This window comes from Amphiprion ocellaris, chromosome 1 (genome assembly GCF_022539595.1).
Source record: "Amphiprion ocellaris isolate individual 3 ecotype Okinawa chromosome 1, ASM2253959v1, whole genome shotgun sequence".
Taxonomy (NCBI): Eukaryota; Metazoa; Chordata; class Actinopteri; family Pomacentridae; genus Amphiprion; species Amphiprion ocellaris.
The window spans coordinates 9,200,210-9,223,899 of NC_072766.1; the positions used below are offsets into that span (position 1 = coordinate 9,200,210).

The window sequence follows — 23,690 nt, forward strand, 5'->3', positions numbered from 1 at the left end:
GTGGAAGCCACAAGTGAATGTTGGCACTTGGCTTGACAGTTGTGTTTGTGTGATGCAGGATACTGAGAATGGAGATAAGAGAGAAAGACAATATACTTTCAAAATCAGATTTTTAACACTGGAGTGTTATGTATTATTTTGTGTCAATGTGTGTTGACAAGCAGCAGTTTTACTTTTATGAAAGGAGTCGAATCGAGTTAAAAGGCACCGAGGAGCCTTTCACTGATGATATGTTAGCCTTAGAACAACCCCAACTGATTTAACTTTTATGATACTGGACAATGCTCACTATAAAACAGGTGATATTTGTGACTTTTCTCTTTTTGTTTTGGTTTTGCGGACCTGAAATAAATGCGTGGTCCACTTGGGGGAGCTCGAGTACAACTAAACGAACACAACACTTCAGAATGATAGTTTTACCTTGTCTGTTTATCATGACACTTTCACTTCCACTCAACAGTTACCTTTAAATCAAGCCATTTCTACATTTTCTCTCTTAATACAGCCTAATAATTTATTATTTCTATTTTGTCATCTTTAAAAAAGCTTCTTTGATAGAAGATTAACTAATATTTAGAACATATAACAGTGTTGTTGTACTCCAAAAAAGACACATTTGATGCAAGCTTTGACTTTTAAACTATCACCCAGAGTATGTGAAGGTGTGAGAAAACAGCTTGTTGCTCAGTTGCATAATTTTTTAAGTTTAAAATTTATGTTTGTGAGCCTAGTCTATTCCTGATTTTATCTTCTGTTTGATCACATAGTTTGTTGCAACTCGTGAACTCAGAATATCAGTCGTTAAATAAAATTAGCAACTATTCTATATATTTTATATCATTATAGGCCCATTTAAAATATTGTAAAGAAATGCTGACCGCTTTCTATTTTCAGCTTCTCGTGTGTGAATATTTACTCATTTTCTATGTTTTATATCATAGTGCAATAATATCTCAAGGTGTAGAGATTTGCTCAGCCAAAACAACACATTTAAAGATGTCAGCGTGGACTCTCAGAAACTGGGATTGACAGTTTCTCCTGTATTTATGATATTTGATGGACTAAAAAAGAGTCCATTAAGGTAAAAAAAGAACTGGCAGATTAATTGATGATGAATGATGATGAAACATTAATAACAGAGAACAGAGGACACATTACCTCATAGGTTACACCGCCTCCTGCAATAATGAAATAATTGACAGCCTAAGTGTGTATTTTGTCCACTAGGGGGAGTTGGAGTACAGCCAAACTACCGCTGCTTTGTTATAATTGGGTGTTAGAGGTCCCTCTTGTTTATTTATCACATCAGGTTCACTTGTGCTGAACCATCAGCTTTAACTAAATCACACCCAGCTGACACTATTTAACAATTTAGTGTTTCATATTGTGTTTGTGAAAGTGAGCCTTTAAAAACATGTGTTTAGTATAAAAAATAAATCTATTATAGATGCTGTTTTTCTTTTGTTTTCTTTTGCATTTTATCTACTTCTGTGCCAACCAGTGGCAGAAAAATGAGGTTTTCAGCTGAAACATGAGCTTATTATTCTCTGATAGTTGTGTTATGGTCAGTAATGTGGCTTTATTTTATTATTTTACTGTTATTTACAGTGATTGTCGTTACCTGTAGAAGTAGTGGAGGGTGTTTTTCACTGACATGCAGAAATCGTGCAGTTTGTGCAAGTTTCTCATGCGTTCAGAGGGAAACAGTCAGCAGTCGGCCTCTTTTGTTCCGAGAGCAGATTCTGTGTGTGTGTGTGTGTGTGTGTGTGTGTGTGTGTGTGTGTGTGTCAGAGAGAGAGAGAGAGAGAGAGAGAGGGAGGGAGGCAGTCTTTAGGATACAGCAGAGTGAGTGAGGAGGAGAGAGAGTGCGGGATGCTGACAGACTCCTGATAGATGGTTAAAATGGCGAAAGCTGGTTCGACCCCAGAGAGCCACCAAACTGTAGCACTGTAGGTCGGAACATGTAGTAGCTGAAGAAGCTGGATATCTCTCTGTGTGTTTCCTCTCTCTGTTGTTTTTTTTTTTTTTCATTTTTTCTAAAGCGCTGTCTCTTCTTCACCTCACGTTGTTCTCTATCAAAGCAAGTGCTGGACGTGTTTTCGGTGTTTTTAAATGGCATCCACAAGGCGCCGCCGCCTTGTTCCGTGCTTTTTGGGAATACTCGTAAATGCTTTAATCGGTAAGTGGCATTAATGTTATTAGCGGAGTGCAGTGGAGGAGCAGGGGCTGCAGGCTGCGGTGTCTTTGTGGAGGAAACAGCCTGAACGCCCGCCTGGCTGCAGCATGCACCACACTCCGGAGAGCTGCAGCCAGCGGCGTTACTGGCCACTAACCCTGAACTTGGCCCCCTCTCCTCGGTCACCGTTTGGTTATCTACCCTCAAAGACAAGAGCTGGATCTTTGTGCATTTCCTGTAGAGTTTGATCAAAGTTCCATCTCGTGCATTCTGTAGAAAGTTCAAACTTCACATGCGCACCAAGTTCAGATCCAAATAGCGCATAAGCTCCACTGGACGTCCAGGCAGCGCTGTAATAATACATGGAAACCACGTGCAGTGTAGTCAGCAGCGTTTCTGGATTGTTTTCCCAACTGTTTTGATAAGATCCCGATTAGAAGAATGTGAAGAATGCTCTAGTGAAAGGTTGGTGCTGTGAGAAATGTGTTTTTGCACCGCAATAGCTGCAGATTTACGCATGAAAAACGCACACATTTGTTTATGAGCATCCAGGAGCTAACTCTTCTTCTTTAAATGTGACTTAGATGGAGTTTGGGTTCGTAGCAGGTGGACTTCTTTGGATGGTCAGTGCTTTTCCAGAGCACACCACCACTATGGCTGGGTGCAATGACAGTGGTTATTGCCCTGAGGATAGATTAAAAGACTGTGCTTATTGCCTGCTGGGGAGAATATTTGTACAGATTAAATGTCAAGGCTGTCTCTCTCCTACTTTTCAAAATTTCTTTTACATCCCTTTGTTCACGGTGACAGACAGTTTCTCTCTCTATGTGGGGCCCCTTAATTCAAAGGCAGGAGAGAGTATTGAGTATTTGCAAAGCATACCACACAGGGACCCACAAAGGCCCCACTGGAATCAGAAAGGCTACTACACAGTGGTTCATAACATGTTCAGTCCGATGGTTGGTAACATCCAAAAACACAGCTCTGTAGTTGTAATTCCAATCTATCCCATCACATTAAAGAAACGCAGCTCTTTCAAGTGCATGTCTGCATCAGAGATTAGATTGAGTTTCGATAAAGGTGCTTTTTATGACATTTTAAGCAGTATTGATAAGAGAGAAAAAAGGATTAAGATGAATATCTGCCTTGCGTCTCTGGTGGACCAGAGAGCTCAGAGTCTGAGCCAAAAGAGATCATTTGGAAAACCTCAGGATAAGAAAATTTTACTTAATCAAAGGGTAGTAGTTTGCTTTGAATGGATTGTCTCAGATTGTCTTTGAAACTTTGGGAGAAAAGGTCAATGTGAAGTCAAAGCATGAAAGAGAAAAGTGCTGAGGACTTTGACTTAACTTCATAACTGTTTAGGTTTCTGCCTCTGTAAGCTCATTTATGTTAAAGTGCATTTGCCTTTTCAGGATTAGGACTGCTACAGTTGCTGGTCAATGGCTGAGAGAGCTACACTGTGCAACAGCTTCCTTACATTCATCCCAACTCATGGACTGTGTCTCAGCATACTTTTCTTTTTTTTTTTACTCCTACAACAGGTATTAGGCTGCTGCCAGCTCAGTATAATCACGACTGAGTTTCTATGCAATAGTAAATACCAGAACACTTTAAACTGCATTCTCATTAATGAGCATGAGCATTAAGGTAGCTGGAAAACAAGAGTATTGATTAATAATTTATCAAGCAGTACCCTATAGCAGGGAATGCAAGTATCGATGATGCATACATAGTCCTCCCCCTGGAAATAGAATAAATATTGCTTTTTTAGTCAGAAACTATAGACTTTATAATAAAAAAAGAAAAAAGAATTGAGCTGTTCTTTCTGTGGCTGCCCGTTTTAATGGCTTATTTACACAGAGGGCTCTCTGGTGTTTGCATATACACTTGATCAAAGTGCAAATATAGGACTTTTGCTATGCATGCTGAGAGACTGTCTTAAAGGAACACTGATATTTTTCTTATGTCTGTTCCTGTATAATACTCACCACTTCACAAAGGTCGCATGCATCCTTTGGTTTGAAGTGGAAATGCTGCTTCAGCTTTCCACCTGCAGCTCAGTGCAGTGAGAAATTAGAGGATGAACACACAATCCCTGCACAGAATTTGAAAAAAGTTATTGCACATTTTGAACAAGCCTTACGTAATTCTGCGGAAATGTCTTAGTTTTTTAAAATATGTTAGTATGTAGTTATTGTAATAGTGAATCAGCCAAAGAACTGCAACAAATAAGAGAGTGAGAAGAGAAAGTAAGTTACAAAGCAATAAAGACTGCCTTAACTGTTTAATTCCATACCTTCCCTTCAGCAGTGTCTTATTTCAATGCATCCCATTGAACTTCTATGACTACTCAGTGTAATCAGCTCCTATACCTTGCCATTATATCACTATCATGTGGTATGATGCAAAGTACTTGTGTCAGTAGCCCATTATATCTTCACCCACTGCCTGGAAGAAGCCTGTGGTGTGTCCTAAGCTCACTTAGCTCTGTCATTGGCGCTCATGCCTGCTAACTACATCTGTCTGTCCGAAGCTGGTGTGTCATCCCCAGTTTACTGTTGCAGCAGTAAACCTTTGTGCCAGCTCGCCACACTTATCTGTCAATAGTTGGTAAGCCAGAGCATGAGCCACACTTAGCCGACACTTGTCTCTAGTCTTACGGGGTAATCCTACCAGCCAGTGTCTGTTTCCTCTGCATGAAACAAGCAGAGAAATGTGTGTGTGCATGTGTGTCTCCTTATCTAACCATGACAATCCACGCCTGTATAGATTCATGTCTGTGAACATGTGTTTCTGTGGATAGGCTTGTTCTGTTGGCACTGCTTTCTACAGCTGTGCTCTCCTCCTGCACACCCCTGGATGCTCGGTGTTCTCACATCACCTCAACCTGAATCGCAGCAAATGCAAAGCCTCCTCGTTTCGTTGTTGTCTTATCAGATTTATCTGTTTTACAAGCTGTTGTTCTGTTCGAAATTATTTCACCTTGCCGTTCTTACACTGTTGTTTGCAACCTTCCAGAGCTCTGAATTGCATTAACCAGTCAATCTGGCAACATGCTTTATTCATTAGGAAAGAAAAAGCCCAAGACGTTCACATTGGTCTACCTAATGGAAGCAACTCTGATTACCTGAACACGAAATCATTAAAGTTGTTTATTCCACTCCTAATCAATGACACACTAAACACTGAACTGTTATTATCCTGTTTGCTGCAAGGCTTGATAACATTGACTAATGTCATTTGTTAGCTCTGAAAGCTGAAAATAAAAAGCCCGATTACTTCAGTCTATCTGTATAAAGGATGGTTGAGCGTAAAGCACTTAAGCTTTTACATCTTCATTTTTTTTAGAGAAGAATTTTGCTTGGTATGTAATTCCCTGAGAATTTCAATGATTGGAGCAAAACCTGAAGTTTGAATGTCTGGTTGTCTGGCTGCTGCCTGTGTGAAACCTTGATCTCTGCTGGATCAAAGGAGCCTGAGCTCTGTGGCCGGCATCATTTTGGAGAGCAGCAGCTCAGGCAGCGGGTTCACCGTCTGCCAGCTAAGGGTTAAATATTTCTACAACACCACCCCCTTGTTTTTCACAAGTGGTAGCACTGATGTCTCTTTGGTCTCATGGCCGTTTTACTTACCATGCTCGTTGAGTGTAAAAAAGGAGAGGAGGGGTAAGAAGGGAGGACACAGAGCGAGAGGAATTGTTTCTTTGCATTAGACTTCATATGTGATCTTCATGCTGAAGTGTGTCAGTAAAATTCCTGGTCTGTTCCTAAGGGGGGAAGAATTTCTTTCGTGGAATTTGAGGGATGAAGCCGGAGGTTCTCTGTTTTGACCCTTGTGCTTTGCCCCCCTCCGCTGCCCTCCCTGAGCCCCCTCCCACCAGATTCCAGGCCCTGGGGCAGGGACTGGTAGTGCTTAGTCCATCAGCAGCTGAAACATGATACCAAGAGCGCTCGCTAAGCTCCTCTTTTATAGTACCAAGTCAGGTCAGGCTGTTTACATCCTTTATTTATTGTTCTCCCATTTCCCCCCCTTTACCCTCAGAAACCACAAATACTGAAAATCAGATCTTCTCACATCATTATATAGTGATGAGCATCACCACTCATAAATACAACCTATTTGGAGGCTTTAGTCAGTGTCACTTTGTGTTCGTGGGTGGAAAAGAAAAAAGCGAATGTCACGGTGACAAAGTTACAGGTAGAGCCGTACAAGGCCATGCGTATTTGTCGTAGATCAGTACACATGGTCTGGGTGCATTCGGCCTATAGACTATGAATTCCCTTGTGATTGTAGCCTGGAGGTGGCTCACTCAAGGCTTTTTATTCATGAGGTGCAAAGCCTGGTGAGCAGCTATCAGGCTATAAGATGAGGAAAGTTCTTCTTGTTTGTTTCGTTTGTTGATGTGAAAATTATAACATTAACCGCAGTCGCTTATGACCCTGGAGGGTAATAAGTAGATACTGAAATGACTGAATGGGTAAGTGTATATAGAGATAAGTAACTTGTCAGAACATAGCAGGAGAAATGAAAACAAAATAATAAACTGCACAATTCTTTGAAAGATTGAATCATTTTCACCTTTTGATTGCCTGCCTGAGTCGCAAAGCCGACTCCACTTTTCAACTTCTACATAACGCTGCTCTGAGAGTCTGAAGATATGAAGAGATCACATCACCCCTTTATGAATTTCTTTGAATTGGCCTTCAGTTGATTCTAGGATGTGAGGATGAGAGCACAGTATAGTGTAGCAGCAGCCTGGAAAATCGTGTCCATGACTGTCTCTCTGGCTTAAGAAATAATCAGTGTGACATAGTGACAGAGTCTGTTTGCAGTCTGGGCAGCATAAAGTTATTGAAATGTAGCATAATTTGGTATTTAAGCGAAATGTTATGCTAAATGCTGTGAGATGTCTCAGGAGAGAAGGGTATACTGTAGTATGTAAATGTTGGAGGCTGATATATATAGTTGTCTTTATATAGCTATTTTTGGTTTACTTTATGTCACTGGAGACAGATGACAGAAAAGGAAGAGAAAGAGAGTTGAACAATAGAAGTCGGACTCAAACTGAGGACGTTGTCGTTTCTAGTCAGCATATGAACCTGCAAACAATGAGAGCATCTCTTTGTAGCTGTTTCTCACAATCGTAACTCAGAGTCCACTCATTAGCTTTTTCTTTACTTGAGTTTAACCATGACAACTGAGCAAACTCCATCTGCTGAGGAAAACTAAAGTTTCTACTGTGTGTTTGTGTGTGTTTCTTCAGGTGTGATGTGTGAAGCTGAGCTCTCCTTCACCCTGGAGCCCAACGACATCATCGCTGTGCAGGAACAGCCCCTCATGCTCCACTGCCAGGTGGTTGGCATCCCCCCAATTACAACACAGTGGAGGTACAATGGCCTCCTCTTAACTCAGGACCAGCATCACACCACCTTCATCAACGGCTCGCTCCTGATTGCTCACTTCCAGAAGACCAAATCCGACGGCTCATCTGACGAGGGTGACTATGAGTGCATGGCCCAGAATTCCTTTGGGCTGGTGGTGAGCCGCAAGGCCCGCATTCAGGCAGCCAGTAAGTCTCTCCTTTGATTTTGGCTTGTGTATTTTGAGGGCTGTGTTTGGTTTACAGGAAGACTCAAAAAGTTTATGAAACATAAATTTCATTTGTTGGTGCCTTTCAAAACTCCTTAGGGCACTTTAAGTTAAATCATTACTCCGCCAAGGAACAGCGGAGTTATGTGACGATCGGCGTACGTTTGTCTGTGAATCTGTGAATCTGTCGGTCTGTGTGAAACATTACTCAAAAACAGACAAACGGATTTGGATGACATTTTCAGGGAAAGTCAGAAATGACACAAGGACCAAATGATTAGATTTGGGCAGTGATGCGGCTTATAGTCTGGATCCACGGCTTTGTTGAGGATTTCCCATTGCAAGATATAGCTGCCAGCACGGTGTTGCTATAACCATGACGTGAACACTGTGTTAGTTACCTGCTGACGATCACATGATTGCAATCCTACTACAAATTGACTGATTTATCAGTTGGAAATCCTACAAGGAACAAATGATTAAACTGTGGGGTGTTTCTGAGTCCCGCTACATATTTAGGTCATGTATGTAGCAAACCCCAGCCAGACAATGGTGAAGCTCCTGATGTTTCACAAAGCCTTTATTTACCATCAGCCTTATTTTGAACACAAATCCACCTTTCTGTCCTTCACTCCTTTCTTCAGGAAACACTGGAAGAGCTTGTCCCCATTCCAGCAAGGTGCTTCTAAGTTTAGACACATCCTTTGCTAGACAGCAACAGCGTCTTTGGGTGAATTTTCGGACTTTTCGACAGCGTCTTTGTCATGTCAAGAAACCGCTTCTTAGATAAACACTTCCTGTACCACTGGAATGGTGACAAAATAAAAGCCTGTAGCATTAAAAGTACGCCTTCAAAATAAAAGCCTGGAGGGAACGGTTATTTTAACACTTGCAAAACAAAGGCTTGCCAAAATTGATGAACTGATCAACAGACCTTTGTAAGAGTCATTTACACACAATTTAGTATAAATACATAATGTGCACATGCATAACACATGCTTGTGCTCAGCACAAGGTCATTTTTTATTAAAGATTTCATCCGTCGGAAATGATACGTCAACTGAGCAGCCTTGGCGGAGTACTGTGCTCTGAGTGCTTTTCTTGTATTGGATATGACATACATTGAATGACCTGATTACAGTCAAATCATAATAGTATTGTCATCTAAACAAATGTGTTTTGAACTGTTCAATAGAGTCCATCTGACGGATGTTCACCAGTAATGAGTTCCAGAGTCGTTGTACAGAACAGCTGAAGGCTCTGGAACTCATGTTGCTGAGTGTACATACAACTAACATGACACACATCAGTCTGAATTGATTGGCCATGGCTATGATTGCGATCTTTGTTGTTCTTCATTGTAAGCTTGAAATTCCACTTTCCTACGTCCTACAAGATCTTACCTTGAGTTGCTAATGTATTCGTTTCTCTGAGCCGGATTGTGTTACCAGAATGTATAGAAATCAGGACTGAACAACACAACAAAAGCGAAATCACAACCACTTTTTCAAATTTGATTAAGTTGGGATCTTTGTTCTTCACAGATGTAAACATTGTAATTGAAATATTGTGACAAGTAATCACTTTTTAGTCCAGTCGGTGTACTGCTGTGCAAGTAAATGTACTTAGCGTCCCCGGCTGTTGAGTCATTTGAATATTTTAATATTATTCTTTGAGTGTAATGAACTTTCTGATGGTCATCTACAGTGCTGCTTAGAAATGGAAGCCTTTGAATTTAGCATTAACAAGCGCTCATGCTGAGAGTCTCCAAGCTGCTTTGTAAAAGTGCAGTAAGCTCGAAGCAACCCAGCAACCCACTCACTGGTCGAGGCATCAGGATACATTTTATCTGGCTAGACTACCAGGTCTTTAATTTGAAGTCATTCTAGTCAAACATTAAGGCCCCAGCATTGTTACCATGGTTCATTTTTACTGCTTTTTTTCCATCATATCACGGCGAGACAGTCTTATTCTCTGTCCTCCTCTCTTGTCTTTTGTCTCACACCGTGCTTGTCTCAACTTACTTGAAATCAAAGGCGTCAAGGATGCACACTCCTCCAGACACTTTAGTGACACTATACCGCTGCACACTGAGCTGAGTTAAGGCTCTTTGAAGGTACTGTTATGTATATTCTTTAACACAGAGATAGACAAAGGCTCACAGAAGCCTGTTGATTCCCAGGCTATGTGTAGACAGGACACCGCTGTGCTGTTGTGGCCAATCCAGCTTTTCCACTCAGTGGGGTGGGGAGGTTAGCATGGACGTCTCACTGGCCGAAGGGAAAAGTCACTTCTGCTCAGTGGCTGGCACTGTCAAGCACACACAACCTTTTAAGGCCTCCCGAAAGGGTCTTTCTTCTCAAAGGTTGCAATTGAATCTTCTTTTGTGACGCATTTTTTTGTTCTAGATTAGGTAAAAGTCAACATTATGATGCCCCTGTGTTATTTTTGTTTTGTTTTTACAGACATAGTGGTAAGAAAGCATGTGGGAAATGAAAATCTGTAGATTTAGCAATACAACATTCATCGCCTGAAGATGTTTGCAGAGAAAAGCAAATGAATTATCACTTATGTTTTATCAGTGTACAGTATATTATGTAACACTTCATATCTGGTAGAAAGTTTAGTATTTCTTGAAATCTGTGATGAAAAATTGTGAGTCAGGGAATCAGTTTGAATGTCTGATAGATCAGCATGTGGTTTTAGGTGCAGTGGATAGTTGGTGTACATCTAGAATTTAATGTTGACATTTTGTAAACAAGCAATTTAGCTGGAATACACACGGCGTCAAGTAAAGTTTATTAATGTGTTTCTAGGAAATTTAAGTATATTTTACTGAGAGTAATGCATAAACTCACAGTGTTAGTGTTCGATTTTTGAAAATAAATTTGTTGAATATATCGATATAAATAAGAGTTCCTTAGAGTTATGATACAGTGGAGTTATCATGCATTCAGGTTTATTTTTCCTTCACATTCAAACCACGCAACACTCTCACTCATTAATCTGCTCTGCCAGTAATTGAAATTTGTTGTAATGGTTGCAAAATATATAATAATGACATTGGTTTTTAAGGGGTTGTAAAGTAATGCCACACTGTGATTCACAAATTAATTTTTGGAATCCTTTAGCGTGGAAAATTAAGAATTGTGCAAGTTCAGCACAATCCTCTCTCTCACTCTGCAAAATTCAATGAATGAATACAGATTTAATGAATGAACACAACCTGTAGCACACCTTGGACTTGGTGGCTCAAGTTCAAAACCATTCATGGTTGAATTACCTTCCTGTTGCTTTGCTTTGCTCTTCTGCAGACCTTTTCCAGCTATTTTCTTTCAACTCGTATTGATCAGGAAGGGAGCGGCGGATTACAAAGTCACATTCTGACCCCCGACCTCTGACCTCTTTGTTTGTGTTGAGCAGTCTTTCGGCAAAGGTGTTGAATGAGGAAAGCGTTATAATGATACCTTGTCCCCCGTCACAACAAGAAGCTAGAAGCAGTTTTCCATCAAAGTGACTCACAAGACAAGAATTTCTAGCTGTAAAGTGTCACAGTGTTATTCATTGTTTCCCAACGTCTCCTGTATTTTGGAATAGAGAATATTTAGGTTTTTACACTGTGGTTTTGCCAATGTCTTTATTGTTTTTTAATGTAGGAAAAATGCCCCAGTTCTTTTACAAGTCAGATTAAAGGGGCTTTCATGGCTTTGTTGTGGTAACTGACTTCCAGTCTGACCTAGAGGCCTTGTGTTTTCCCTGTTGTGTCACATGAAGCAAAATCATAAAATTCGCTGTGTATAATTAGGCATAATGGCTTTCTATCTGTGGCTTTTTACATGAGCTTTATTTTGGAGCGTAAATTCATTGGCCTGACTTCTGGCGCTCCTCAGACTTCATGTAGCTGCAGGCGCCTGTTCAGTCCAGAAGTGTTCCCCTGTTGATGTTTTAATATGATGGACTATTACGTTTTAGGTCTTTAATATAAAGTCTTAAATTAGCCTAATATTTGAGATTAACTCTATACTATGGGGGTTTGGACAGCCGGTTGTCTATTTGATCCTCTCCAGGCCCACCAGAGCTCTGTAGCGGGAATAAATTACTTAGGACAAAGTGTTTTCATTTTGTTTATGAAGAGAAATGGCCCGAAACAAGTAAATGCTCTGCTTACAAGGGTCACTGACTAATGTTTGTTTCTTTTTCTGTTCCAAGTGTTTGCTAATGTTGATGCTCTTTTTGTGTTTTTGAGGTAATTTGCTGTGTTATAGTTCCTCTCACAACAGAGCTCTGACTTGTACCACTGTGATGCAATGGGTGGTGTGATTACTGAAGCCTCTTTATAGCCCTCCCAGTGGATAAAGCCTCCATCTTACCCTCCACACTACCACCCTCCATAAATTTCACTTTTTATTTGCTTGACAACCATTTGTGTGAGCTCACTGTCGGGGGCTGGTGTAGGACGGACTCCCCGTCGCCCTTCTAAATCGGCAGTCGGTTCAGGAAACACTTTTTACCACCCAAATGTTATCTCTTTGATGGTTGGTTTCTCCCTCTCTCTTTCCTCACTTTCTCTAGGACCTCCTCATTAGCTTATGTTCAGGAAGCTTTTCATCATTTGGATGAATGACAAGCCTGGTACAGTGGACCGGGCCAGGGCTCCCAGCCCCTCCCCCCACCACACACCCCGCGTCACCAGGCAACACACCACAAAAGATCCCTGTTAGAAAAAAAACATAGCTTTTAGGATCAATTGCAATGACTTGCTTTTGTCTGTTTGTGTGGAATTAATTGGAAAGAGTTGAAGCTTCATTAGGAAATATATTTTTTCTCCCTCCTGTCCCATTCATATTGGGGGGCTGCAGTTGACCTCGGGGGGGGGCGGGGGGGGGCGGGGGGGGGGGGGGGGACCATATGAAAAGATTTGCAAACACAACACAAAGTGAGAAAATGCAAAGTCAGTGCAAACATGACGAGAGGGAAAAACACAAATGGTAAAAAGCACAATAAACGTGAGCATAATAACTGGTATTTATTTTATAGAGTGCTTCAGTGTACATCATTTCAGCCTTGTTTGATTCAGAAATCGTCCCAGTGAATTGTTCTGCTGCTATAATGGCAGGCTTCTGAATGAGACTTTAATGAAAAAGAAGCACCCAGGGGGCTGTAAAGGATGAAATCTGAGAAGACAGAGGATGCCTGTAAAAGTGGCTCACTTTATACCCTTGCCTCTCGTTTGTGCGAATGTAATTCCTCACTGGGAAATAAATGCAAAGGAGTAATAGAAACTACACTGTGGCAGAAGATGCACAGTTGCTACTTTTGAAAACTGCGTCTTGCCGTGTGCAACTACTCGCCTTCAGACGGTGCTCGGAGAGAGTGATTTATGAGCTCGTGTTAGCCTGCATGGGAGTGTTTGTACGTGTGCGCGCACTTGTGTTTGGACGGTGGCTCTCCATCACATGCCGACCTTCCCGTCCCCACCCCTTTCATGGCCTCCTGTCTGGGTGAATGCTGAAGCTCCATCCCTACATCTCCTTGCAGCTCCCTTTGTCTGCGAGCCAAACCCCGCCCTCGATCTGTCCCTCCACCACCACCACCTCGACCTCCCCTCTGCTCGCTTTGCCACGAAGCAAGTCATCTCTCTCATGTCATATTGATTAGTCATGTGTAGTTTTGACATTTCAACATGAAGCCTATTTTCTTTTCATCCTGGCGAAATGAAATTTAGTCGGTGAAAATAATTTACTGCATGTTTGACTTACTGACTTCATGTTTTGTGGTTCCTGAGCAAAGGCCATGTGGCTTTGCTGTTTTCTGCCACAAAGTCACAGATATAAAAGAGTCGTTGTTACATTCCTCATCGTTCCTCTGACTGAAATTCCTGTCCTGAAAACATCACAAAGTATTAGTGCATATGGACGTGGCCCGTGAGTGCCCCTTTTCTTGCTTTGGGCAGGTATGTGGGCTGATGTTAACCTAAAATGCTCCCTCCTGCTGTGTGGTCAGCGCCCGCCATCTGTCCTGGCAGCATGTCAGAAGGACTGAGGAAGAAAGAGCTTTTTTTTCTTCTTTCCTCTTCTGACAAGGCAGGCTAAAGGGATGAGAGCTTTGACCTCTACTGTGTAATTACACTAGAAACCGGTTATTACAGTACACCTGCAGAATACATTCTCAGATCTCATTGCCTGATTACGCATGCTCCCTTTGAGTTGATTTAGAAATGGCAACAATGAAGAGATTGTATTACTTACTTTAGAATAGCAATCTGTTCTCCAGAATTGCTCCTAAGCAGATCCATTTTCTACTCTGGCATGGTTTTTTCCAAGGTAAGGCAAGGGTAAGCAACTGTCTCCTTCGCTCTCTGTTTACCACCTGAAAAGACACGGTTTGTCCTCTATGGGTTGTTTTGTTGTCAGGGAGCTGAATAAATAGCAATACTGAAAATCCCTAATGACAACGCTGGATATTTACATTGACAAATGCTTGAACTTGTCCAACTCTCCTGTGGGGGAACAGGCAGGGTGAATCTCTATTATTTCTAAAGATGACACATCATTGACCTTGAAGCAGTGGAAAATCACCGAGGGATTCCACACTGTTCATAGCGCACCTTATTGTCTTAGTTTATATGTCGTAATGTAATGGAGAACAATGAGATGCAGTGTGAGATTGAGCTTCAGGAAGATTTCCAAGCCACTAAGATTTTGCCACTTTAGTCAGTTAATTGCTCATCAAATATTAATAAAAACATTCATTATTATTTAAATTTTATTACAGTATTCATAACGCTGCTTGATTGGAGACTAAAAGGGCATGTACCCCCCAAATTGCAAAATTACATCAATTGCATTCCTTCTATTTCCTTTTTCAGGAATGAACCAACCGAGAACACAATGGTTGCTATTGTGCACAAATCTTAGGCCACGCTGACGAGACTTTAGCCGTGTACAAAGCACAGATTTGTATGGAAAGCTGTAACCATCTTCTGTAAGCTGCTTCAAAATGTGAAGGATGAGCAACGGTGTGGAGCAGCACAGGCACCCTTAAGCTCTAAAAATATCTGCCTGTGTAAACAGCATCACTTGGCAAATGAAACCACTGAGCAGGGGAACAGAAACAGCTGGGCGACTGAAATATTTAACCTCTCAAACAAGTATTACACTTGTTCATCCAGGTGCTCTTCAGTTGTGACATGGTTTTAATCCTGTGTCTTTTTCATGGTGATAGAATAACAAATGGGATTATGTTGTATGAATGTTCAAGTAGTGCTTTTAAACAGATCTGTCCTTCTTATGCAAGAATGAAATGTATACATTAGACATTATGTTTAACAAGTATCACAGATATGTACAAACTGAACTACACACTGAAGCTGACCATCAGTTCATGTCCATTCAGAAAACTAATTTTCCTCCTGTTGCTACACAAAGCAGTATTAGATTTGTAAAACAACTTCCTCGGATTGACTGGAATCAGAAATAGCTTTATTACTGGGTAGATTCTCACAATGCTAACAAGAATTGAAAGGATTGAAAGGCCTTATTGTCATATGCAGCAATAGCAACTCATCAGTCCAATGACATTCTTAGTTCCCTGTGTCTTTTCCTCTGACGTATTCACAGAATGCATTCATTCAGTTACACTAATAACTAATCATTGCATTTAAAGTAACAAATATGAGTATACAAAGGTCACGTATAGAAAAAAACTGACGTAACAAGTGATTGTATTGAAACTGAGTGGCTGTGTTCTCTGTCAGTGAGATTAAAAAAAATGTGTAATACAAATCCAACAAAACACCAATATCATCGCAGGACTTTCTTGAAATTCAAGTTCAGTGTTTGTTGTTGCACTGTGTGTGTCTGTGTTTCTGCATCTGCTTTGCTTGTGGGGACTTTGTTAATGAAGTCGGTGTTGGTCTCCAGATATCTGTAGACCACCCTAGTTATTCTCAAACAAACAAATGAAAAGGGGGCCTAAAATTCCTTCTAGCTGCTTTCAAGGCTCATGGGAGGAATTCCTAAGTAATAGAGGTGAAAGGTGGAAGGAGAGAGAGCAGAGGCCAGGCCAAAGGTCGGATGAGGGGGACCAGCCTCTAAATGTGGCGTTTGCTTCTTCCTGAAGTTTGTATTTTAGGGTTTGAACCATCGTGTGATGATAAAGGTAGGGTTATTGTAATGGGAAATCAATTCTATGAACAGAGGTTCCTCCTAAAGATGGAAACAAAAGGATGTGTAGGTTAGTTTTGTGTTTGTGTGTTGGTGTTACTATGATTCCAGGCGTGACTAGAGGTTTGGTTAGCTCTAGCTACTGCCCCGTCACCGCGCTTCACTACACTTAACAGAGCCTTTATAGCCAGATTGTGCAGTTAAAGGTCTTTACAGGGTCTGCACCATCCACCAATAAATCCACCAAAACACCCTCTTCCTGTCTTCTCTTAGCCATACATTTTGTTTTGCATGTGTGAAAATGTGTCATAAGCACAAAGACAGACAAGAGGTGGAGCCAGTGGTGAATATTATTATCACCTCTCACTCACAGAAACACACACACACACACACACACACACGGGGCCCCTCAGTCCGGTTTCCCATTTTGTTTAAGCAGGGATCAGGAAATCTTCCTGCCAATAAGCAGAAGACTCTGAGACAAAGGCCAGTCGGTGATGGGCAGGCAGCAGCTTTCCTCTGGGCCTCAGCCACCTCACCCCTCTGCAGCCTGTGGAGGGGTGTGTTTGTGTGCGTTGGGGAACCTCTCGGAGCGGAGCAGCACCTATTGTCGGTCGCTAAAAGCAGGGCAGCGGAGTGGCTGGGAACAGACAGAGGCTGTGGAGATGTTCAGCCTCTGGTGGCTCTGCTTTGTGACGGTGGCCCGGGCGTTTGTTCTCCTGACCGACTCAGCTAGCCGCGGCTGAGGCCCCCTTTTGTCACTGCTGACTCTGGGTGGGTGTGTTTCCCCTTGCGCCCCCCCTCCCCGCCTCTTTCTTCTCCCTCTGTTTCAGCATTGACTTAGAAATAGAGGGGTCGGAGGTCATGAGGGGCTGGACGATGGAGAGGGGGGTTTATCTGGGAAACCGTGACCTTTCTGTGTGCACTAGGGCAGAATACCCCTCCCTTTTTTTTTTATTCTCCTCCCATTACGTTTCCCCTCCTCCAATGCTCGGCCTCCTGCTCATTCCCCAGTGGGGACCCATCCCCCTGTCTGATGGCCCCAGGGCAGTGGCAGTGACCTTGGCTTCGGCTGTGAAATGAAGTGGCCCAAACCTGCCACAGCACCACGGCTCTAACCCTGCCCTTTCCCAAACAGGCAACGCAGCAACCTGGAAGAACAAGAGCAAAATAAGCACATTTTCTCTCACTCAGAAAGGACATTTATTTGTCTCTGTCATGTGTTTTCAGTTTTCCCAAGAAGGCTTAACCATTTGTCTCTGTGAATAAAAGTCATCTCTGAATAACAATAGCATTCTTTATCTCTTGGACTAGTTATTTTCAGACATGTTTCATACAATGCGTGACTGGAGGATTGATTGATGTTGGCTTTAGGAAATGCGTGGTAACAATTCACTTTCTTCACGCAACTTTAATGATTACATACTGCATTAAAGCTATTACTTGCTGTATGTTGACAGAGCCAAGTGGCTGCACATCTCATAAGTCCTCGACTCAAAGTAAATTCGCCAACTTTGCACGTCATGATGTAAAAAACACAGGCAGTTCTTAGAAATATCAATGACTTCCTTGCTAGCTGTCAATATAAGATCTAAATAAGACAGATTAGCTGTTGGAAGTCATTTATTTTTCACTATTGATGCAGGCCAGCTGATATTTTTGTGCAGTGAATAATGGAGGAAGATGAGTTCTTGTTTTTTTCAGTCAATTTCTGAAATAAGGGATTATTATAACAACATGAACTCATTGAGATCCACGGTCTTTACTCTCTTTCTTCCATATTTGTCACACAGGGACGAAGCTCATGAATTGTTTGGGGTTAAAAGCTTGTCAGGCTCTAGTGTGCGCCGAGCTGGTCATCGGGGATAAAATGAATTCCACAGGAACCAATTAGAAGAGGTTACTGCTGGCATAGGATGAAAGATTTCTGGGATGACCAATTTCCTCCTGACAACCTGTTTGCAGTGTCTCTAGCTTTGTTAGCATGTATCACTCTTGGGAATAGAGAGGCCTATGTTTCCATTTATCAGTACAAATTCAGAAAATATACAGCACTGTGAATTTATAACATTTAAGACTTAAGACTTTTTCATATTTAGAGCAGTTTTCTCATAAGATTAACAGTGCAGGTTGTAATAGTCAGAGCAAAACATCTGCAGTGAAGCGCCATTGTGTTATGTTCTGTTTTCTTAGTCTTCTGTTAACTGATTTATTTTTGGGTTTGGGGCTGTTGGTTGTGCAAAACCAGGCCATGGGGGATGTCACCTTGGGCTTTGGGAATATGTAATCCAATTCTTTAAAATGACGTAAAAGAAACAGGTAGATTAATCAAGAAAAGAATCTTCGATAGAAGGACAGAGCAAAATAAATTACACTGAAAACCAAGCAGGGCTACATGAAAGTGGCGAGAGGGAGGGAGTAAAATAAATTGAGTATATGTCGGTGGTCTCAAATGATCTCTAGGCCCCTTTGGCTCTTGAGGCTGGACCTTGAACCAGGAAGGAACATTCCATTCCGATGCTGTGCCATGACCTCCTGACCCCGACAGCTTTGTTTCCAGGGCAGCTTTCGACAGGCAGCAGGGATGCAAAGCAACAGCAGCAGGCTTGCTTAGCTTGAAGAAGCACGCCTCTCCCGTTAGAACATGCCGGGAAAACTGCTCCCCTGACCTCAGGCTCGTAATTCAACTCTGTAACGTGCACATTACCTAGACTTAACATCAAATAAATGCACTGACATGAACACGTGCACAGGCTCGTGGTCAGTGACTGTACATACCATACATTAACCTGCTTCCAGTGCTCGAAACAGCAGCACAGACGTTATACTGACACCTTTATTTCTTTTCGAAAGCGCCACTGAAACATTTAATTTCATTCCATCATCGAGTGATGGAGTAGCAACCTTAAGATCCATCATATGAGATGTTTCAAACAGCTTTCTTTCAGTAGATGATCAAAGGATGAGATGTTTATTTTCAAATCATATAAAGAATTTGTATCTTCTGTCCAGCTGCGGTCTTTAATCATTTTTATGAATCTATCTCCATTTTTTTTCTCTTTACAGAAGTAGTGTCATGTCGTGTGTTAGTAAGTCGTAAGGCGGACCATTTCATTGCCTCAGTGTGAAAAGATGAAACATGATACTAGCGGTGTAATCGCCCTCTCCATTTTCCAGCATAGGCATTATTTGTGAGTGGGAAGACAGCTTTAGAGGGCTGATGGCGGGCTGGACGAGCCGGTGATATGTGCTCATGTTTGACAGCTTATGGAGGTGCACCTCCCATCTACTGCAAGGAATAGACGAGGTGAGAGCGTGACGGGCGGAGAGCCACTGCTACAGGTTGCTTACAGTGTTCTTTGTGCCTATTATTTGCACTATATCTAATGGCAGAGCACTGAGATGTAAGTGAACGGCAAATCAGACACACCACAGAGGTTGACATTCAGTTAGTTTAACACTTATGCTCTATGTCACAATATTTTTTGTTTTAAAATGACGTGCCAATAGGGGGAAAAAAAGCAATCAGAAAAACACATTAACTGATTATACATTTCAACTGTAGGAATACAGAAATATATTACTCTGTAAGCTATTTTAAATCAAATAATCGTAATTAATTACATTTAGCGATAATGTCAAATATTTCTTGGTTTCAGTGCATTGACTGTATATTAAAGTTGAACATGGCTTCCAAAGAGTAAAGTAATTGCAGAAATGCCTTAAACCTGCAGTCTTTCTACTGGCCAACAGGGGGCGACTCTTCCAGTTGCAAAAACAAGTCCTGTTGAAATGAAGACTATGAAATAATGGCTCCATTTCTGACTTTGATTTATTATCCCAATAAATGTTTTCCTCATGAGTTTATGGTGTCAAATGCTAGTTTGAAGTTGTGATCAATACAGCATGATTTTTATGTTTTAAATTATTGTCCCATTTAGATTAAAATATTCAGTAAAACAGAGTATGTTTTAGAGCGGGACTGCATGATGATTAACAAATTGCTACCTTATTGGCATCCATAGTGTCTTCAGTGTCTCAATCAGAGCCATAAGTCACAGCTCCAAGATTATGTTTACAATTTTACTACTAGTTTTTAAGTTTTTAGATTCCAATTAAAAACTGTAGTTGTTAAGTTGGCTTGGTGGCTTTTTGTTTGTTTGTTTTTTTGGTGGTGGTGGTGGGGGTTAGACAGTCCTAATGACTGCCCTTGTAATTTATCATGCATTAATTGGGATTACTGTTGTTGGAATGGATAATTGTTTAATGGTTTTTAATTGACTGATTTCTTTTTTTGTTTGCTCTAATGATTTAATTTGTCTGTTGTTACACGACATTTTGGTCAGTGTTTTGCTGTGCTTAAACACGCTGTATAAATAAACTGACTTGACTTGACCTGACCTCACTTGTCACATCCAATTTCAGTAAACCAAGAAGGCGATGGCAAAATTCCAAAGTTGATGCTTCGAAACAGGAGCCTACAAACCAATGTTTGTCTGTCTTTTATATGCAGTCTATGTTCCTGTGAGTGGATTTTTTTGACAATGAAAATAATCATTAGCTGCAGCTCTCATACAGTCTCAACAGACTATTTCACCTAATGAAAATTTACATAAAGAAGTTACCAAAATTTAATGCTTTAAGCTGCCTGGAAGCACAATTAGTGAGTTTAATCCTGATTGACTGAGGAATTTGATTTACAGTAAAGAAACACGGTAAAGACAAAGCCTGTTTTTAATTTCATTGTTCATATATGGCCATAGCCTTGGGATTTTTTTTTCCCCCGAAAAAAAATATTTCTCTCAATTTATGTAAATCCAGGGCTGCTCTTTGTTTATTCAAGCCCAGAAAATGGTATTTCATTATCTGATGGAACAGATACATCATTGTAACAAATATAGTATCTGCACAGTCTTTGTTTGCACACACTATAGGTAGCAGCAGAGACAAAGGGCTTTCATTTCTCACCCACTGTCTTGTAACACTAAGTGGTTATGACAAGGCCTCCACTTGCCTTTCCTATCTCCAGCTCCTCTTCCTCTGTGGTTTATTTTTTCTCGTGATTCGGTGTGAGCTCAGCTCCATGCGGTGGGCGTGGTGGGGGGAGTCGCACATGTGTGTACAAAAGGAGCTGGGGGTTACTGACTGCATATTACCGTGAATTCATCGGGATTAGGCGAGTGGGGGGCTGGGTTCCTTAGAGTGTGCAAGGTGCAGCAATATCCCCGGTGACCGCAGTCAGCTGGCAGCCTGAATGGCGAGAACGAGGGAGAGAACCAGAAGAATAGGAGGCAGACTTTGAGTTTCCAGCTGTCTCAACTACAGGATGTGGTGGTGACAATATCTTGACATCACAAAATGAGCTGGTGGTGGTTTTTCATACGTTAGCAGCTGCTGCTCTCCTGGTCATTATCTCAAATGCTCTTAAAGCGCTGCTGTCACTGAGGCTCCTCTGAAATTATTCCATCTATGCCTCTCTTTGTTATGCAACAGCTATCAGTCTTTAACACATTTCTTCCCCTCTGTTTACATGTGCATGTTTCGGCATTGCTGTTAAAAGTTCCTGAGGGTGTGAAGTGGTTGGCAGAAATATCTCCCACCTGTCTTGTTGAACATGATGGATGTTACAGCATCTCTTTTCTCAGTAATTGAGCTGATATTTGCAGAGCAGGGCATCTGATCGTTTGCTGCCTCCCGTCTTTATAGCTTCCTTTTAGGCACAAACTTGCCCTCTGTAGAAGCTTCTTCGTAACCAAACCAACACTATGATAATTTTGTTGTCGTTCCTTCCTCATCAGTCCACTCCCTCCGTCTCTGACACAATCGCTAGCTCCTCCTTCGCTATCTTGTAGTCATGCCCCCCACCAGCGCATCTCTGTTTGCCACACACGTGATGGCACTGTGTTGCCCGGGATTGTGATTAATGGCCGCAATTCAGCCTGAAAAATTCCCCTGAGTGGGTGCCAGTTGGCTTACGCAGAGAAGAAACTCATTACTGCTGTCAGTTGAGCTGACGGAGCAGGGACGAGTGTGAGTGATCGTGTGTGTGTGTGTGTCTGTGTGTGTGCACAGAAAGAAACTAATGTCTGTGCTTGTCAGTAAGTGCATGTATGTCTCTTCACCTTTTTTTCGTCTATAAGCCATCATGCGTGAATAAGCGTGTCCACGTGGTTTAAGCCGAGTGTAAAAGTGACAGTGTGTCCCAGGGCTGGTATCCAAGTAACGTGGATAATTTCTCAGAAATTAATGAGCCTCTCCAGCAAACACTCCAACTTCAGGTCTTTAATGGACAACCCGAGCTCACCATGCTGCTTTACGACCACAGTCATTCCACTTTACTGTATGTTACATATATTTGGAAGGCATTCCTGTTGGTCTTCTTCTGTACATTCCCACTCTGCATTCACACATAAATTCCTCTTATCTGTGGTAAGGCAAATATAGCAGGTGGGTGGGATATTGCAACCTATTAGGACTATGGTAATGCACGTTCTGGTCAAATAATGGAAAGGTTTTCGTTTTAAAAACTATAATTAGCTGTCCATTCTTATTTATGAGTAGGTGGCATGGCAATGAAAGAGCAAAGCGAGGAGGAAAAAAGGAGAAATGGTGTCTAAAATGAGGGTAAGTCTGCACAAAATGGATAAGCAAAGACGTGTGCCATTTACCGAGAGATTGTTATCTACATTCATGGACACCACAAATGGTGCCAATATGAAGATCTGCGCACATACGCATAACATTTCACATATGGAAATTAGCCACAAAGCTCAGGTTATTTCTTTGCTGAAGAAATTAGAACCAGGACTGGGAGATAGAGGTGTGTCAGTATATAACATTCATGGTTTGGACCTCTGCTTTAAAGTCTTTTTTAAAATGAAAAGATTGACAAATGCCCGTAATTCTTACTGTAACAGCTAAGGCTATCAAATGCTACATTCTGCTAACAAAAAAACAGCAGGAACTGTTTACTCTCAAGTATAAAATAAAAACTAAATCCATTAAGGCAAGTGCAACATATTCGTAATGAGCTTAAATTAGCCATCAAAGCCAGCAGCCCTTTTAGCTTTATTAATTGCATAGAGTAATGCTGCCTTGCTCTGTTTTTGTCATCAACGCCATCTTCTTTGAAACACCTTCCTTGGATTTGTCAGTGGACAAAGTGACTGAGGTTTTGTTACTGACCCTCATCTGCCCAGCTAAACCTGCTGATGCACTGATGTCGCTGATGGACAGCAGCTAGAGCGAAATTTGCTCACAATTTGTACCGAATTGAGGAAATTTATACCAAACTGAATGTTTGGGTCGCATAAACTAACGTTACAGCGCTAACAAATACATACAATGATTGCTTGCTTTTTTGTAAAACGTATACAACATTAAGATATGACTGTTACTAAATGTTTCATTAGTAAATGCAATTTCATGCTCTTTGTCAAAAAACTATTTTTACCAAATCAACATGTAAGACAGGAATTAAATTATACACTATAAAAAAGAAGGTTCTGCAAATAGTGATGGCACTGATGGACTTTATTAATAATACAAAGTTATTGACCAGTGTGGATAATGAGGCATCTGCAGTCCCATTCACATTACAATTTTAGGTTAGGTGATGGTCTGCAATGTAAACATGCACTTGCTCCTCACATTGAATGCACAGATGGATATCTCTAAAAGGCTGCCTCTGACTTTAAGTTATATAATTACAGGAACTTTGCATCAAAGAACAGCAACTATCTACAGGTTGAGCTATA

At 41.4% G+C, this 23,690-nt stretch overlaps 1 protein-coding gene across 1 annotated transcript in view; it reads left to right on the forward strand.

Annotated features, from left to right (window-relative positions):
- Window positions 1-1,830: 1,830 nt before the first annotated feature.
- The window catches only part of igdcc3 (immunoglobulin superfamily, DCC subclass, member 3), a 65,457-nt gene continuing 43,597 nt past the window's right edge, over window positions 1,831-23,690 (forward strand). Inside the window, exons 1-2 of the mRNA XM_023263194.3 lie at window positions 1,831-2,179; window positions 7,443-7,748. Of these exons, the coding sequence (XP_023118962.2) occupies window positions 2,113-2,179; window positions 7,443-7,748 (373 nt within the window). The 5' untranslated portion in view covers window positions 1,831-2,112. The remainder of the gene's footprint in view (window positions 2,180-7,442; window positions 7,749-23,690) is intronic.